The sequence below is a fragment of the Amphiura filiformis genome, chromosome 2, assembly GCF_039555335.1.
Source record: "Amphiura filiformis chromosome 2, Afil_fr2py, whole genome shotgun sequence".
NCBI lineage: Eukaryota > Metazoa > Echinodermata > Ophiuroidea > Amphilepidida > Amphiuridae > Amphiura > Amphiura filiformis.
This window is the reverse complement of record NC_092629.1, coordinates 73,919,581-73,939,623: the sequence shown is the minus strand read 5'-3', so window position 1 is coordinate 73,939,623 and position 20,043 is coordinate 73,919,581. Positions and strand designations below refer to the sequence as shown.

The 20,043-nt window shown below is 36.6% G+C and overlaps 1 protein-coding gene across 1 annotated transcript; it reads right to left on the bottom strand.

The window, feature by feature from the left end:
- Positions 1-9,149: 9,149 nt before the first annotated feature.
- Positions 9,150-11,843, bottom strand: LOC140142920 (uncharacterized). Its single transcript, XM_072164951.1, has 2 exons — positions 11,636-11,843; positions 9,150-9,631 (listed from the first exon to the last, which is right to left on the bottom strand). Exons 1-2 carry the CDS (start codon positions 11,841-11,843, stop codon positions 9,150-9,152), a joined length of 690 nt encoding a protein of 229 aa, XP_072021052.1.
- Positions 11,844-20,043: the final 8,200 nt, after the last annotated feature.

Below are 20,043 nucleotides of genomic sequence, written 5' to 3'. Positions count from 1 at the left end.
GCTTGAAGTTAAAGTTAACGCGAGAATCTATAGTGCGCCGTAAATTATGATGAAATACGTCATACTTTAGAACAATAGTTTGCCTATTTCCTCATAGACTACATAATTACCACTTATGTATTATCTAGTTAATAGACCAATTATTGGAAATCTAATTTGGTTTGGGTAAAATACATGCTACATGTTGCTGAAAATTACTGATTGAATTAAATCAAAATCAATTTTGTTCCAAACGTCACACTTGATATATAATTGTGTGTGTGCTCATGACGTACACCAAATCAGCTTGCGGAACCAAGTTTTTGGCTTGACTTCAACTCCAAGGGGATTAAGTTCCCGTAAAATGGTCTGGTTTTACTTGAGCCAGCAGTGTACGATACTTCTGGAAGAGTAAAGCAGGTGCATAACATTTTTATATATAACATGTCATAGGTTGTGCCTGGTAAGAGAGAGAGAGAGAGAGGGGGTAGGGAGGAGGAGAGGGAGGGCATGGGAAGTGGACAGGGAGGTGCTTTGCTGGTAGCCAGGGGGGGGGGGGGGCTCCCCCGTGGGACATCTTCTCTTCTTCTTGACCCTTCCCTTTTGGATGCTGGCCGCCGTGATATTTTACGCTTTTAGGCCTTTTTCTGCCATTTTAAGCCCATTTTTGTAAAAACGGTTCCTTTGAGAATCGGCCCACGCCCTCCTAACAGAAAACCCCTGACAAAATCACTGTGGAGGGGGAAACAGGAGTGCGAGTGGGTAATTATAGGGGGTCAAGTTTGAGAGAGCGAGTACAGATAGAGGGGAGAAGGAGGGAAAATAAGGAGAATGTAGGGAAGGGGAAGCAGGAGGGAAGGGGAGAGAGATTCAGAAGGAGGGAAAGAAATAAAGAATATGTATTTCATTAGGCTTTGCGAAGTAAATTGGAATATGAAATTGACAAAGCTGACGAGCCTTTATTAAATAATATTATATATATATAGGCCTATAACTATCGTAAGAATATTAATTGAAACGTATAGGGCCTAGCTAGTTGCAAAATAATATGATAAGGAGATTAACGCTGGGTCCCGACATAATCCATGTTGAGTGGTATCGCGAGTTCATTCATGTTTACTCAAACGAAGCTCTTAAGGTAGAGTCTTTTGTCTTGAAGTGGGACTAATAACCACTTGACTAAACAAAAGAGAGACATTTGGATGTATTCGGTTACAAGCTCTTACACATGCCCTTCTTTTGAACGCACTTTGATACACATGTCCCGAGTTTAAGCGACAAGACGCTGTTGTTGCAGTAACCAACCATACGTTCGCGTTGGAGTAAATTTGAGCAAGAAATCTAATCGATATTTCTGAAGTTGCCGTTCCAGTTAAAGTAACTTCTTTCCGCAAACTCTCTATTACTATCCGCTGACCTGTACTCCAGATGTTTTATTTAAATAAACCCAGATGACAGCGGAAATATTCCAATTTACTTTACCCTCCTATTTCTATTATTGACATGACTATCATACAAACCCAGATGGCAGCGGACGTATTTTCATTGACATTATTATCCCCTGACCCATTTAACGTGGCCATTATTGCATTGATTTGTGTTCTTTCTTCCTTTCTTTCTTTCTTTCTTTCTTTCTTTCTTTCTTTCTTTCTTTCTTTCTTTCTTTCTTTCTTTCTTTCTTTCTTTCTTTCTTTCTTTCTTTCTTTCTTTCTTTCTTTCTTTCTTTCTTTCTTTCTTTCTTTCTTTCTTTCTTTCTTTCTTTTTCTTCACAAAACATGGTTTTGCTAACTGATTTTATGACTTCATGATCACACATAAAGTATATACCAAGCTTGACGTTTTGAACAAAAAAATATTTTATTCTAATTCAATCACAAATGTTCAATATTATGTGGTGTTTTGTTTTTTTTAATCAAAGCTAAAGAGATTTCCAATAATTGGTCTTTTAACTAATAATTGGTCTACATAACTTGTAATCTTGTACAGCATGCGGAAATATTAAAACCATTGTTCTTAAATTGACACATTTTCGTGAATAATTTACTGATCACTATAGATTTTTTCCTTTCTTTCTTTCTTTCTTTCTTTCTTTCTTTCTTTCTTTCTTTCTTTCTTTCTTTCTTTCTTTCTTCCTTTCTTTCTTTCGCTTTTTCATCGAATATTTTTTTACATGATACTTGTGTAAGATGCCTATGCCGACTTGGCTATAATAAGCACTGACCCAGCGTGTTATGGGTGATGCAGATGCACCAATAGGATCAAAGGTCATGTATGAGTTATAAGGTGTCATTTTATGAACATCTTTTTAATGCTATACTTAAAACTGCATGATATGATCGTCGACATTCTTGCAAAGCTAAGACCTGTGGAGAAGTGGGTTATACAAGCGTGGAGAGGTTTACATGTAATTTGCCCAGTCACATCATAGCAGCCAGAACTGCAAGAGGACTTGATGACTTGGGACCCAGTAACTAAGACCTTAGTGTGATTATACTACATAAATGTCTTGTCGGCAAAGGTTATCTAGAGTCTAATAATAAAAACTTCCACCAATGGTCATGTCTTTCTATATTGGAATGAAACGTAGTAGCCTGATCATGTTATGGATATTATTTGGAAGGCGGTCTTGTCAAGGCCAACACCTACGATTTAAGGTAAATATTTTAATTGACAATTGTTTTGAAATTCAGCACATTCAATGTTTTTTAATCAAATCACAGAGAACCGGGTTAATGGTCACAATACATAACCTATATCTATAACTTTCTTAAAGCACAAGAGCTCGATGTTTATATTCCCGTTGTATGTATTGTATCATATGCAGTTCATTTCGCAAAGTAAACATACAGATGGATGTTTCCCATGTAGTGGTTCATATGGTCATGGCAAAAACAAATACACAGTAAAAACAAGATATAGAATAAAAATTAGGTTTTATAGAATTGACCTACATTTTAAATCTTATATACTTTTGCGTCAGCTTTAACATCCGTCTTACTAAGAGGTGGTTGAGTTTTCTTGGGTGCGATTTTGAACCACCTAGAACGGGCCGCCTTGATACGGGCGGTCTAGTTTGGCCAGCCACGCTTTCCATGGCTATGACTGTTCGGATGATGACGCAATCGCATCATGTGGGATACCTATACCTGCTCGTGCATATGCTTTGTGAAATTAGGTTTTTTGATGTTTGATACGGTTAGGGTTGATATACACATACACGAGGAAAACTAAGGTGTTATTATAGGACCGGTATCCGTCATAAATTCACAACAAAAATAATCAATAACTATTCATAGATAGAGTAATTATGAGATGCAAGAGTCAAAGAAATCAAGTTGGTGAAATCTCATTTAAATGCGTCATTGAACAAGTTTTTAAATGTGAAGCGATCAACCAAAATCAGTCGGAACTCGGAAATATTAAATTTTCGGTTTCTTATACATTAGGATAATAAAAAACATTTACAGATCTGGATTTTGCAGGAAACACCATTGAAATTGAACAACCAGTTCCAACGATATGAGGAATCAAAGAGTTTCAAAACGGCAGGAAACAAAAGGAAATATTTCATTTGTGTGGCTCAAAATCAATATTTCCGAGATATTTGGGAAAATCACTGAGAAGTGATATTTCTATTTTTGTAATATCGCCAGCTTGGAATGAGGTAGATGTAGAGGCTTGTGATACAATAATTTGATCCTTTATGTTTGATGTTTTATGTAAGTAGTATTAATAGTATTTTAAACATGTTATGTAAATGTTGCATTGATCCCTGGGCCTCAAGGAATAACAGATGATTAAGAAACAAATAATTATAAAAGGAAAAGGTATATCGAGGTAAATTATGCCATCATTATTATGTAAACTAATTGATACCTATTTAAATTCCAAAAATTAAAACTCACACTTCGACCCGTTGATTGAAAACAAAGATATTGACTAAGGTAAAATGGCCAAATATCATTCATCTGATTTCAATTTTTGCTCATATTCTGTCTCTACATTCCCTCATAATATGGTCCAATATTGTCAAGCGTACACTCAGAGAAATATTTACAAAACATTATGTAAGTATAGAACCTCATAATAATTAAGTAAAATTTACCTCAGAACTATGTAATAATTACCAAAATTATGTAAAATTTTAATTAATTTTACCCAAATTAATTAAAATTTTACATAATTCGGTAAATATTACATAGTTCTGAGGTAAATTTTACTTAATTATTATGAGGTTCTATACTTACATAATGTTTTGTAAATATTTCTCTGAGTGTATTACTATCTTGCAAAAGATTGGGATTCCAAACAATACAGTTTGATTGTAGACAATGATTGGCTGATCGCAGACTTTAAAAATGGTAAACGATATCAGAGCTAGTATAATAGAGATGCGATAACGAAAATCTCAATATAAGCAGAGAGATTCGACGACAGTGGCACACTTATTTAACATTGTGCACACGCTCGATCGTGATATTATCGATAGCAAGTGTAAGAAAAATATTCTGCCTGTTTCTGGAAAGAATGAATTTTGTGTTACGAGCATTGAGTTTTTTACCTTATTATCTCGTCTTCGTCATTGTTTTCGTAACGATATGAAAGCATGTCGACTGCATATAGAGCTAATTTGGATGTCAGATCAATGTAATATAAATCGGCAGTAAATTAAGCAAACATAATAATCGGACCTAATAATTATTGATGCCTGAAAAACGTAAAAAGTAACAACGACAGATGAGGCGGAAGCACCGTGACAGTCTAGGACTTATTGTCAAGACAATATGCATGATACGATGATAAACTTTGGCTGGTCAAATGATTGTGACAAATTGAAGAAACCAGCACTGTTTGTGAACAAAATAGGTCAATCAAATTAAGGAATATCAGTCCGTAACTCACCACTAATTGCAACAGAAACCATTTAGTCACCATTCATTTCAGAAAAAGTATATTAAAGAAATATCAAAAGTCCCCAAAAGTCAAAGTAGTGGAACAGTGCCTAATTTGCATAAATCCAAAATGGCCGCTTATGCAGGGGTGAAATTTCAAAGTTTTTCAAATCTTGTTAAAACCATACAAATGCCTTGCTCTCATAATACGGATACAGAATCAGTATAGTTTGACCAGTCTCCGACATACAGTTCTTGGGTTATAGGCAAAGGGTCAAATAATAATTTTACGGTAAAATACTTGTTAAATTGTCGTTTTTTACGGGAAAATGTTGGCAATAGAACTGCCAGGTATGTTATCGTTAAATTTACGGAACATTTCTAACAGTGTAGCAAAGTCTGACAAACTGTGATGTGTCGAACTAGCGTCATGCATTCTAACAGTGGTGTAGCGTCATAGGGGAACGAGAGAGATGGCACGTGCCCCCAATCGATTTTTGAATATTTAGAAAAGAGAGTAGGAAAATTGCCCCAAAACGGCTTGTGCCCCTCAATCCCATGCGCCCTCAGGATGACTTGCGCTACACTACTGCATTCCAAATATCCATAACGTATGCTCCGTAATGTCAAAACGCAGAATAGGACGGGTTTACTTTGCTTGGACATATTTACACATGATTTAACTCTTCAGCATATATTTCTGACAAATTTACACAGGCTGAACGTTAACTGAAACAAATTCACACTTTCAATAACAGATTCGCAATCTCAATTCTGCTAGCTTCATTTGCTTTACTTCATCATTTCCATACCATTTTATTCTAAATACGAGCGTATATAATGCATACTTGATTATTATGTCCGTCATATAATTTTATAAAAAAAATAATGAAAGCAAACCATTATCCTTTGTCAACCTATAAGTGGCGAATGAGAAAATCGAATTGGAAAATGTAATGATATTCATTTTCTGCAAAATCTTGATTAAACATTGTTGTCAATTAAAACCTGGTTAAAAGTAATGTAGATATACCATATTTGCAATGTAATTCACTTAGCACTATCAGAGCATAACTTAATCTGCAAAAAATCCAAATTAAATAAAATACCTCACTATGTGAAAAGGACTAATGATAATTTCGCTGTTCAAATGACAAATACTTCCTGCAAATACGTCATTATGTGAAACAGTTGCGCATATACAGGGTGTCCCAGAATGATCTGTACCGGGAAAGATGGAATTTTTTAGGTATGAAGGGCATGTTAAATGTTCATATTGTTTTACATTTTAAGTTTTACATATATTTAGCTTTCTCAGATTTTTTAGATTTTAAAAATTGTACGTTTCTAGTAGAAGTTATAGAAGATTGCGTAAAAATGGTGAATTCTAAGTTTTGACAACGCAACCTATTTTGAAAATCTGTAACATTACTAACCGTTCAGCACAAAGTTATTTGGAAAAAGTTATGCAGGTATTTTAGTTGTGCCCTGTTCATATTTCCACTAAATAGCCGATATCTATCTATTATTTATGACGTTACGAAGCAATCATTACATGGAATTAAGGATTTGCGGCCTAATCCCATTCTCTCTTTGGCGGTAGTTTTAGTTATTGTGGTGTGAGGTCCATGTAATTTGAAATGCTTGCAGAGGTCGAACTGGTTGTGGTACAGAAAAGATGGCTCCTCAATTTATTGTGCAGCAGCGTAGATTCCTTTCAAAAACTTACTGGCAAACCGGCAGCTATGTTGAGACGCAAAGAAGATTCATTAGACGATTTCCGCGAGCACGCGTTCCAGTCAAAGGAGCGATAGTGTATAACGTAAAGAAGTTTGACGAGCACAGAACTGTCAGGAATCGGCAGAGTGAAGCTTCAGGTGCTCGGAAGACTGTAAGAACTAGAGCGAAGATTGCAGCTGTCTGGCAAGCTTTAAGGCCCAACCCCAACAGTAGTTGTCGTCGAAATGCTGTGCCAAACATCCCACGTTCTTTATTTAATCGTATCGTGCCATTTTTAAAGGTATGCGAGTCGTTTGCGCTGAAAATGAAAAGCAGTTTTTCATTGATTTTACATTATTGCATGCCACGCCAAAACAAATAAAGGTAGCGTGCTGAAATTCACAGAATAAGTAGGAGACATGTCCAGCATTATAATGCATGTATCAAAAATAGATACACTGCCCGTCTTCTATTTTTAGTTATTTTTGCAAACACGGTACAAATCATTCTGGGACACCCTGTATGTCACTATGTGAAAAGGACACAACAACAATTTTACCGTGCAATGACAAAGTCACGAAAATACGTCACGCAAATACGTTACTATGTGAAATGGCAAATTCTTTTAAATTGCAGATACGACATACTGGGCTGGGGCAGTCTAGATGATCGGCAAATACGTCGTTATGTGATACAGACATCTCAAGGTTTTGCAAATACGACATAATTAAGTAAATTAATATCTTACTATTAAGCCATTTTGATGCATGGTTTTTGATGAATATATAGAGTAGAACATAACAAACTAATGTACCAATTTTCTCACAAATGTTAAAGTCGAATACGTAGGTTTTTGATACGGCCGACGAATTAGTACTTTTGCTAGTTTCTTATACTCAAGAAAACAAAATTCACAATATAACCATAACTTTTATGTTAAAATATTATGGATTACAGACTTGACATTTTATAATGTATAGTATTTCTTCACGAAGTGCCAAGGCTGATCTAGAAGGGGTGTGCATAAACCGCACGGACTAAATATAAAATGGGGTGTGCAGAGAGATGGTGTAAAATAATTGTTTGATAAAAAAAAGTGCTATCCGTGAGTTGACATTATGATGCTCATAATGTAGTGCATTTGCGTAAAATGGCGGACTTAAGAAGGTTGAATTTGAGCTTTGTGGGGGACACAATTTCGGACTTCATTGTTGCGTTATTATCATATATATTGGGGTTTGATGTGATATTTACTAAACATTCGTCAGAAACTGATATTCGTCAGAGCTGAAATGCACTTGCAATGTATCATTTTTTTGAAAATGGGAGGAGCTGAAAATATGGCTATTAAGAGTGGTAAGCACTAAGAAAGTTTGAATGTCCTCCTGTTGGGGTCAAATGTTATAAACTTACGGTACAAAAATAACTGCGCGGATTAATTGTTGTCCAATTACACTCACGCTGTTTATTTGTGTACCGTCCGTTTATAACACTTGGCCCCATTTGGGGCATTCAAACTTTCTTAGTACGTTTACTTTTAAGGGCCATTTTTTTCAAAATCTCTTCCCACATTCAAACTGTTACATTACGAGTGCATTTCAGTTCTGATTAACACCTATTGGTATTTAGGCCCAGTACATAATTATCTCACACTTTAATAACTTTGATAATATCAGAACAATGTTTAGAAATTCAGAAATTTCCCCCCCCCCCCCACAAAACTCAAATTCAGTATCCTTATATCCACCATTTTATGTTAATTCACTACATTATTAGCACATAATGAGAACTCACGGAAAGCACATTTTCTGTCAAAGTATTTGACACCAAATCCCGACACACCCCAATCAATTTTTAACCCGTGCGTTTTATGCATACCCCTTCTAGATTAGTCTTGGCACTTGGTGAAGACATATTCCATATTAAATGTCAGGTTTGTAGCTTAATTAAACCAGTGGGAAGTACAATACTTATAGATTCTTATTTGCTATATTATCTTATATATAATAATAGCAACATATTATGATAAAAGTTCATTGCTAAATTAAAAGTAATTAAATAACGGTATGCAATTTTAGCAGATAATGCTAGATACGGATAAGATGTCTACACGTACTTGAAATGACCGCCAGCTAGCCTTGTTTACAATAAATATTATTATCTCTGAACATGCTAGAATGCTCCTTTTTTGTTGCTTCTTAGAATACACAATAACATTTAACAAAAAGGAAGGCAAAATTTATACAATCAAATGTAGCAGATGAAGAAGTCTTATTAGCTAAAACATACACAAGTAGTATGTTTGTAATCTAAAGTGGCCCAGTTCATCAAATTGTACGATCAATATGTTGTAATTACCAAAGGCGTTTTGTTTTTCGTATCGCATCTTTTGGGTGAGTAACAAAAGGTGAGCATATACTGATCAGATACAGAAAGCATCCTAGAGGGATACAATGGATGTTAACAAAGAGATGAAATACATTCAGATGACAGAAATAATTATTACTAAATCAAAGATGTGAACTGATCCAGTGACATACAATCAATCATCGAACTAACCTATATCGTGCAAACTACACAAGTTAATTCCTTTCCAGCAACGTATGGAAGACAAGGCAAGCCATTTGTCCCACAAGTGGCTTCTACGGGGTACATGTAAGAACCACCGGCACTGCTATTATTTCCTACCCGTGCTTCAGCATTTTCATCAACACACACATACTCTGTTTGATGATCGTAATCATAGGAAGCTGACATCATGTATCCCTTGTACTCACTTGTCCAATCAGCTGGACATGTAGTTTTGGCGGGAATCATAAGCTGGGTGCTTCGGCCAGTAACTCTGCACACAGCGCATGGAACATCATGGTGGAGAAGATGAGAGAGTGGTGCAAAGCTATATATCCTATATTCGGTTGAGTACAAAAATGAACGATCTCCTGAAATTCCTGCATCGACCTGGAGGTCCTCAGTATCCAATGGTAAACAAAGATAATTTGCAGCGCCCCCCGTGTGACTGTGGTGAGAACCACCGACAATGCCTACATAAAAAATTTAAATAGTTTAATTATACAAACAAAGCATAAAAGAGGTAATTGATTTTAATTACACAAGGAGCCGATGCGGGTTTCAGAGAATAATTCGTTTTCGATGTGGACAGAGATAAAGATTCAACGTTTCACAGACACTGTTTAAGTGACATCTTGATAAATTGGAGTGATTGATAAAAACCTCATAAAACAATGTCAAAAGTAATAAGGAAAGTACAAGATTAAACCCAATGCTTATTGAAGTACAGATATCATTATCTCATTTAATGAAGTAGCATTTGCATAGACGGACAATACAAACAATTCCAATCGGAGGTCCCTGGTTCATCCATCACTGAATTGCACCAACTGATTGCTTTTTGAAACTCTACATGCTTCCATCACGTCTTACTCTACCTATGAAAACAAATCAGTTCACTTTTACTGACTGATTTGTCAAAACAGAGGTTTGTTTGAGGTGACTGCGCACGTAGCTTCCCAGCAAACACAAAACGTTTTCGACATCAGTCGCAAAAGGTCATAAAAGGTTGTCAGAAAACGTTTAAATGTCGGGTTATATAAAGGGTATATTAACAGTATAAAACGTTTTCATGACCTTAAAAAATATTTGTTGATAATCTACTGCTCAGCAAGCAAAAATGTTTTACAGAAAACGTTTAAATTTCGGGTTATTCAAAGGGTATAAAAACGTTTTAGTAACATTCCAAAAACATTCTTGAAAACTTGATACAAAACATTCTAAACAGAATGTTATTTTGGGTTGAAAAAATATTTTGCCAAAAATGTTTGCCCAAAATATTTTCAATAACGTTTTAAAAACGTTTTCATGACCTTTATATAACCCGACATTTAAATGTTATTAAAAGGTTTTGAAAAAACATTTTAAGAACATTTCTGTGTTTGCTGGCTTCAAATATTTTAACATAATGTTATTTAAGTATTGCCACAATATTTGGCAAAAATTTTTGCAAAAATAGTTTACAATAACATTTTATGAAAACATTTAAAAATAGTGTTGTAGTGTGTTTTCATACAAAACGTTTTAAAACGTTATCATGACCTTTATATAACCCGACATTTTAATGTTATTAAAACGTTTTTACCTTAACCAAAAGCCAAAATATAACGTTTTTAAAACGTTTTTGTGTTTGCTGGGTTGCGATTTTATAGCGCATTATCTTTTTTTTTCAATGTCTTGATGTTCTTTTTGTTTTGATTTCCTTGAAATCGGTTAGTGTGTCCCCAAAAGATACAGTACAGACCATTTCCCTTCGATCGAGTTAGCAACGGAAAGTTTACCTGCAATTTCTAATACACGAAGCGTCATTGGTTCACATTATCACTCGAGGGAACAAGCGTGTTAATTCTGTTATTATTTCAAATTATTACACAATATTCATTCATTTATGAAACTAATGATTAATTTGCTTCATAAAGAAACAAAAGTGGCTGAAGGGACATAAAAACGAGCGGATTCCCATGCTTCCCAGAACACGTTAATGGAGGCCATCTGTAAACTCAATAAGTTCACTCTACTTTGGCTGCCTTTGTTGCCAATCTTTATCACAGTGTAAGTTGGGGTCATGACAGTGGAGTAGCTAGATAGCTATGGGTTGCGCACAAATACCACTAATTTCGTTATAATCAAGTTTATTGTCGGTCTTTAAATTACTATTAATGTTGAAATGCTAATGAGGCTACTCGGTATATATATTCAAATAAATTAAAATAATAATGTTGTTCTCTATTTTTTAGCCTCAAGAGTTGAGATTTCTTGAAATCTACTTAATTTTTGCATCAAATTTGGTCACTCCAACAAATGCACCTGGGGATCTGCTTGAAGGTTCTCAAATTGTGGGCTGATATAATCCCCATTTTGTTTTGATATAAAAATGAAATGGTGTTAGATGTGGGGTGTACCTGTTCATCCCCGCATTTTCCTTTATATATTTGAATATCATACCGATGATGAATTCTAAAAAAAATAATATTTACCTTCGTAGACAAATGAAGCCGTTGATGGACATTCACTTCGTCCCCAACGGATATAAAGGGAGCCCGATGTTGGTGGGCTCGGTTCGGGGTGTCCCTTTGGGCCAGAAGTTCCACGAGGTTCTTCCAGGCTAGGTGAACTCGGTGGTTGGGAAGATCCAGCTGGACCCTCTTGGCCAACGCTTCCAGTAGGGTTTGGATTTACTTGCATACCTGTCTCTGCATCTGTAAAAATCGTCCTTCAAGTTATCAATTGCTTAAGCATACGCAGTAGAAACAGAAGAAAATAAGCTGTTTTTATTTAATATGTTCTTGCAAGCTGAACAATTTTTGATAATATCGATCAAAACGAAAGCATTTTAATTTTTTTACCCAGGTCCGTGGAGCCAAAATTGTGACATTTACCTTTCTTAGGTTGAATTAAACTATACATTTTCTGAAAACAATAGTATGGTATTTAATCAGATTTAAACAACTGTGAAATTCAATACCAGCTTGAGCGTTGTAATTTTAGTCTCATGCAGGTATTCTTCCCCAACAGGGATTTCCTAGGGCGTTCAGTATGGTGTAATGGGGACCTCATGTATTGTGGTTGATTCTGTGAAACGTGTGTCCATGTACCTTTGAAATCGGTTAGTGTGTCCCAAAAGATACGGCACAGACCTACCATTTCCCTTGTTTATCACTCCCGTCACAAGATAGCTAGGCATATGAGAGAGAGCATGAGAGCGATGGTTGCAATGGTTGCCACGACGATAGCACAGTTACATGTAGCTCTTCGATTCTTCTTCGGTGTTACTAGCACCTTTGTATCTGGTTCACCTTGTGGTGCTAAATAGAGATAAAAAAAACACACAAAAAAAAAAAAAAAAAACACGCAACATTAGGCCTAAGGCGTGGGGTATGGGCGAACTTGAAGTTCAGGTATCTGGAAAGGGAAGCAACGAGTTACCCCAAATCACAGCAGCATTGACTGAGCCGCCGAGTGCGAATATGTATTTATTTTGGAAGGCTCGTGTTTGCTTTTAATTTTGATATTTTTGGTGACATTTCAAAAAAGCGACATGCCAAAGACAAATCTTTGGGCACATACTTTGTTATTATTATGCAGTTCGTTTCCACATACCTACGTTACCATTCGCTTTGGTGATTTACTAATATTATATATTATGTGACTGCAATTTTGCCTTTTTAATGCTTTTTAAGCTTACCATAAAATTAAGAAAAGATATCTAGTCATGGTCCTTTCAGAATTTCATTCTGATCGTCGGCTTTTGCAGGCAACACAATGCAGATTGGCTCACGATCGATGTTGTATTCCTCTATGTGGGTCCCTTGATGATAAAATTACTTTGAATTCCTTGTAACAAAATACAAATTTTCGTCTGGAAACAGGGTTTCAGTTTATTATGGAACAGCTGTAGTCTCGGCGCCGTATCAAATCTTATAAAAAGGGCACGACTGGCGAGTATGTTTTATGTTTCCCGCAAAAAGCTTCCGTCTACGTTTACACTTTACTTCTTTGGAAACATTGACCCTTGACCATTCTTTTTATAATGCCCTGCTATGACCTTGATATGTACGCTTGATTGGGTAATGTTATAGCATGTACTTGTTTAGCACCTGGTCAGTTGATAATCCTACAGGGATTCAATACTTTAAATATGGAGTGAACATGGTGAAAGAACCATTATTGATTAGGCGCGAATATAAAAAGCACAGGTCCTTTGCAGAAAATTAGAAATAATAGAATGTTTGGAATTTTGTAACTAAAATACTAACTGCATTCTGCATTATGTATTTATTTCGATGCCTATTTATTTATTTGTTTGTTTACTGACTTATTTATTTATTTGGTAGATTAGTAAGTACTCATAGAAATATTCCATGATTCATCGGTTTATTATTGATTGTTGATAACTTGAAAACTTGATTGATTGATGGATTGATAGCCATTTCAAATATATTTATAGTTTATTACAGGCCCTATGTAACGTCTATTAATTTTGAATAACATCGTACAATAGATAAATAGGCGTATCAGAATTGATTTAATCTATTCAGCAATATCAAGGATTACTATCAAACTTTTCACAGCTAATAGTTGGTTGGTTAATTATTATTATTATTATTATTGTTATTATTATTATTATTATTCTTATTATTATTATTATTATTATTATTATTATTATTATTATTATTAGTATTAGTATTAGTATTATTATTATATTTACAGCTTATATTATTGACACTGTGTCCGTGGACTGTGCTGGAAGGGTTGATGGTTTTGTCTCTTGGTCCGATCATTTATTTTTATCTCGTCTGGACCACTGTAACATCTTGTTCAATGGCATTGCTCAGAAAGATATCGACCGTCTCCAAATAGAGTCATTATACAGTAAATCACAGTATAATACCGTAAAAACTAGTTAGCACATGTGCTTACTATCGAGCGCTTTTGAAAACATGAAATTGTACCAAAGTCCGGCGCTTTACCAACTAAGCTAAATGGGGTTGAAACACACATTGGCGGATTTTCTTGTTCATATATAAATATGTGTATCGATGATTTGCTCAAAACCCTTTACACTTTTATTGATGGGGCACTTCATGTTTGCATGTTTTAAAAGCGCTCGATAGTAAGCACATATGCTAGCTATCGAGTTTTTACGGTATTGCATTAATAATATAAGACTGAAAAGAATTCTTACCATTTTCTAGGTATACGTATGGTTCAGGGTAGTCATTTCTATACACGGTAGACACGTTGGAAGAGGCCATGACAGGCATAGAAATGAGATTCCAATTCAATGTCAATGGTAGATCTCAGTGTAATGAGATCCAAGCACCAACAAACACTTTGATATGTATACTGTGAAATCCAATTTTTGATAGATATAGTATATATAATACTGTCAATGCATCACAAAAGGAAAAACGTCAAAACTATAGAGATCAACTCATCCATTTGCATTCTGATATTGAGAATAAAGTTCAAGTTCAGGTTCATTGCCGACGAAGTTACGCATATATATATATATAAAGCCTCATATTCTAAAGGTTTCCCTCGTATTATTTTCCCATTTTATTGTTTCAAATATCTTGACTTACACAGCACAGACCAAAGGAACTACGCACATATATATTATTATATTGCGCTGACAACAACATGCTATGTTTAAAAGTATTGTGTATGTTTGAACATTATAATGAAGTTTTGAAGACCTGAGTCAAGAGATGTAGAGGCTTGTAATACAATATTTGATCCTTTATATTTTATGTAAGTAGTATTAATAGTATTTTAAACGTATTGTAAAATTACAATGTGATTTGATTTATATATTATCTAAGGATTGCAGTTATCTAAATTTGAAATTTTAATATTTGAATGTGTGTAGTATTTTTAAAATCTAGAATAATTATGTTATGTTAATGTTGCATAAATCATGTAGAAAGGTAACATGGACTTCACCTTGTGGGAAGGTAAAATGGACTTCACCTTGTGGGAAATACAAAAATATGATTGACTTCATCATAACTCAACAGGAGATCCTAAGTACCATCCAGAATTGCCGATCATACTGCTCAGCTGATGTGGGCTCAGATCACAATCTAGTGATCGCTAAAGTGGTTTCAGCACCAGTCAGAACCAAACGCTTGAAAACAACTCCAAAAAGCTATGACGTCAGTAGACTTACCAACCCCCTGATTGCAGAAGAGTTCAGAGCCAAGATTGGTGGTACTGCTCAACCAGTACTCGATGTTTTACATTTTAGCCTAGTGAACATACCATTTCCATCTTGAGTCATACCAGCCACCCGACAAGAAAGAGCAAAATACATCTGAAGCTATCAGAACATCCAATCTCGTGTGAACACCTACAAGTATTCGTTTTTTGTTCGAACCGTACCCATCTGGAACCGTCTACCAACCACAGTGGTTCAATCATCTTCTATCAGGCAGTTTCAGGCGCTGGCCCTTCCAGTGCTGTGGGAGATGCTACCCATCTCCACCCACCAGAAGCTGTAGGCAGCTATGGTTTTTACTTAAACTAATGTAATTTTTGAGCACCCGAGGCACTTTTGCACAGCACATACTCCAAGGACAAGCGACAGCGTCAGCTCAGTTTAATTATGGAGTATTATTCTCAAGACTCAAGACTGTAGATAACCATATGAGTGAGGAACAGTGTGGGTTCAGAAGTTCCAGAGGCACCTCAGATGCGGTATTTACAGTACGCCAAATCTTTGAAAAGGCTAGAGAAAGACGCATTCCAATATACTGGAACTTTGTAGACTTCAAAGCAGCATTTGACACCATATGGAGGGAGGCCCTTTGGAAATATCTGAGATCAGTAGGAGTAGACACCAAACTGGTGAACCTCATTGCAAAAATGTATGAGCAAACCAAATGCTCAGTCGTGGTAAATGGAAAGATCACCGATTGGTTTGAAGTCCTAGTTGGTGTTAGACAGGGACTTTTTCTCTCACCATGCCTCTTCAAACTATATCTGGAGTTTGTCATGAAGGACATCCAAAATATAGGCTCAGGTGTGCAGATGGGTGACATGTGCATTAACAACATCCGATATGCAGATGACCTTTGAGAACCTGCAAATCTCCACTCATGAATTGGAAAAAGCATGCAGCTACTGGGGAATAACAATTAATCATTAACCCAACAAAATGCAAGATCATATCGGACGATACAAGAGATATCACGCTGAACAAAATGCCCATTGACAAAGAAAATAACTTCGTGTTTCTGGGTAGTAGTGTGCCCTCAGTAGAAGAGGATATCAAACGTCGCACAAAGTTGGCAGTCTGGGCATTTGGTAGATTGAAAAATGCCATCTGATCTAACCATGACATCACCAGATCATTGAAAGTAAGGATCTACCAGTCGCTCATCCTCTCTATTGCCACCTCCTGTCAGAATCCTGGGCGTTACTTGAATCCGATCGACACAGACTGGATGTTTTTGAAATGCGGTGTCTTAGGACAGTGCTCGGAGTTTCAAAATCCGCAATAATTCCATCAAACAGAGTCTCAACACCACTAGCTCCATCAACGATGTTATCTGCCGGAGATGTTTGAAACGTGCTGGGTATATCTTCAGGCAGGATGCCTCAGCATCGGCTTCCCCACCAAGCCTACATTAATGACTTCAGCAAGAAATGACCACCAGGTCGTCCACCAACCAGATGGAAGGACCAAATTCAGAGGGACCTGTGAATGACCCTACATGAAAAGCAAAGACACAAGCAACGCACAGAACCGAATGGGGAAGGCTTACTCGGCAGGGGGCAAAGGGACACAACGTCCTGTGTTGATATGTCAAGTAAGTCAAGTACGTCAAGTAAATGTTGCATTGATCGCTGGACCTCAAGGAATAACAGATGATTAATTGTGTTTTCAACTGATTGAGTGTCCGTTAAAGAAGAAATAAAAACAAACAAACAAACAAATAATTATAAAAGGAAAAGGTATGTAAAAGTAAATTATGTTATTACGTAAACTAATTGATACCTATTTAAATTCCAAAAACTAGAACTCGCATTTGGACCCAACTGTGCGTTGATTAAAAACAAAGATATTGACTCAAATGTCATTCATCTGACTGAAGAGGTTCATCAGGTCTGTTGATTAAACAGCTAATTAAAGTTCTTTGCCAAGACCAAAGGAACAACTTTTTTCTGCTGACAGTTTCGCCAGAAACCTTCTGGCTTTCTCAAAGCGATTGATGTTGTTATTGATCCATCTGCTTGGAGCGGGAATCCCGGCCGGATGTAATTGTTTTACCGGAAGTACTCCTGTCTCCAACGTTGGTCTTGAGCAGAGGATCAAAGATGTGGCTCAGAAAGAATGTCCCCTCGTCTCTGTTCATGGTGTTGTCTCCTCTCTTACGAATCCATACTGATTCCTTGACCCATCGTGCCCTGCGGTTTTCTTCCCTATCAATGATTGATGAGCTGTCCCAGTCTATTAAATGGTTATCCCTTGACACGTGATCTGTGATGGCCGATTTGTTAATTTCGGTGAGCGATTCCTTCCTCTTGGATCTCTATATTTCATATACACAGTTCGCTGTTTTTTCTTTGTCTTGTTTGTCCTTTGGATGAACGAGCACATTTCTGATGGTGGTATGGGGTTTCATGGCCGTAGAGACGTTGTGTTTTCTCATAATACGACTAATCTTTTCAGAGACTCCCGCCACATAAGGAATTACAATGCTACCTTTGCTCGTGTCCGTGTTAGATTTGTCTTTCTTTCGCGGAAGAAAATCATATCAGAAAAGTGCTAGCAGGGTGCGGTTACCCTAACTGGACCATAGACAAAGTAAAATCACAAAGAGCTAACAAGGTCAAAAACAAGCCAAACAAAATAAAATAGTAAATAAAATAAACATAATAATCGGACCTAATATTGATACCTGCGGAACGCCAAAAGTAACAACGACAGAGGAGGCGGAAGCACCGTGACAGTCTAGGACTTACTGGCAAGACAATAATAATGCATAGCATGATACGATGATAAGCAGCACCAAGGACACCCAGTTGCTACAGCTAGTGACAAGAAAGGAATGATAAACTTGACTTGTCAAAAAGCTTGTGAATAAAACGCTCCATGATTGTGTTAAACAGACTCTGAAGGGAAATTGGTCTATAGGTTGAGACCTCAGATTTATCCCCCCATTTATCATTACATTGTTTTGTTTCCAAGCCAAAGGGGAATAATCACCTTCAAACTATATAAGTAGTTGATGCCATCAGTGTTTTGATTAATTTTCGCAATTATTTCAATTAATTCAATCATATCAGTAGAGGAGAAATAAAAAGATGAAGACCCAAGTACATCAGATGCAGAACAATTCTGCTGTACATCTCATAACTCCAATGTAAGGGACCGTTCACAAACACTTGTAAGGGGGGGCTGATGCAAAAAGTGGGGCACTGAAATTTTTTGACCATCCTAAGGGGGGGGCCTGAAAAAATGACCCCACATTTTCCTGAAAAAATTGAGTTTATATGCTTTTCTATGGGGTTGACCCATAATTTTCATGTCAAAAAGGGGGGGCCTGACATTTTCGAGGTCTGTAAAGGGGGGGCCGAAAAATTTGCGCGATAAATTTTTTTTGCATCAGGCCCACCCCCCCTTACAAGTGTTTGTGAACGGTCCCTAATGTCAGAGGGCTCAAAGCACCTGGCAAAAATTGTAGAACATGTTCGCCAAGAAATACACATCAGACCCTATAATACTATTCAGAAGTTGAGTAATTTTTAAATGTTAACACGGATGGCGCTATATATCTTAAAGATTGATTGCATATTTACAAGTAGACACTCTCTTGTATGCTCCAATTAAAATATCAGAAAAGTGATTTAAAAGTGCCCGGAAATTCTCAAAACAATTTTATCATGAAATGGAAGGAATAACTAATATTATTTGGCTAAATTAAATTTGTAATATAACCAAATAGTGACCCAATGAATAGTACTTTATAGAGTACAAATAACCACAAAAAGCAGAGAAAGATGACCAATTTTTAAGGGCATGAAAATCAATGTCAATCTGACACTGATACTCAGCGATCATATGACGTTGTCAGTATGAATATTTGAATATAGACATATTGACTGCTCTTTTTTCTGGAAATGGTGCAAAATATTTCGCATCAGTGACTGGTGAACGTGGGTCTGGTATAAGTAAATAGTAGGGCACCGGTCTCCAATAGTATGCCATATTTCCGTCATGAGTTGTTGATATGTGTTTACTAGCAAGGTCGGACCAGTGATGTGTCGAGCTAGCGTCATGCATTCTAACATTGGCGTAGCGTCATAGGGGCACGAGAGGGATTGCACGTGCCCCAAATCGATTTGAAAATTTAGAAAAGAGAGTAGGAAAAATGCCCTAAACGGATTGTGCCCCTCAATCACATGCGCGCCCCTCCCCCCCCCCAGTGGCGTAGCCAGTGGGGGTTCATGTCGGTTCCGTCGGTTCATGTAAGGCCGTCGGTAGACGGAAGGCGTTGGTGAAAAAAAAAGGGTTAACAATAGACTATTTTTTACTCAGGGTGACAGACAATAGGGGAGAATAGAAAAAAAATGATGAACAATTGTGAATTTCACAACTTCCGTCGGCAAAAATATTTCCGTCGGTACATTTACAAGCTGTGCCCCCTCGGTTCCAAAATCCTGGCTACGCCACTGCCCCCCCCCACCCACCCCATCCATAGGAAGACTCACGCTACACCATTAAATTATAAATATCTATAAGACATGCCCTGTAATGTCGAAACGCAGTATAGGATGTGTTTACTTTGATTGGTCATTTTTACATATGATTCAGCATATTTGATTTCTGACAAACTGAAACAAACTCACACTTAAAATAACAGAGTCGCAACCTTAA

What these genes read in the sequence shown, in the direction of transcription:
- LOC140142920 (XM_072164951.1), bottom strand. Translation starts at nt 11,843, where the DNA reads ATGCAAGTAAATCCAAACCCTACTGGAAGCGTTGGCCAAGAGGGTCCA. An exon ending in GGCTTCATTTGTCTACGAAG is followed by an intron (nt 9,632 to 11,635) that starts GTAAATATTATT and finishes TTTTTTATGTAG; the next exon opens with GCATTGTCGGTGGTTCTCAC.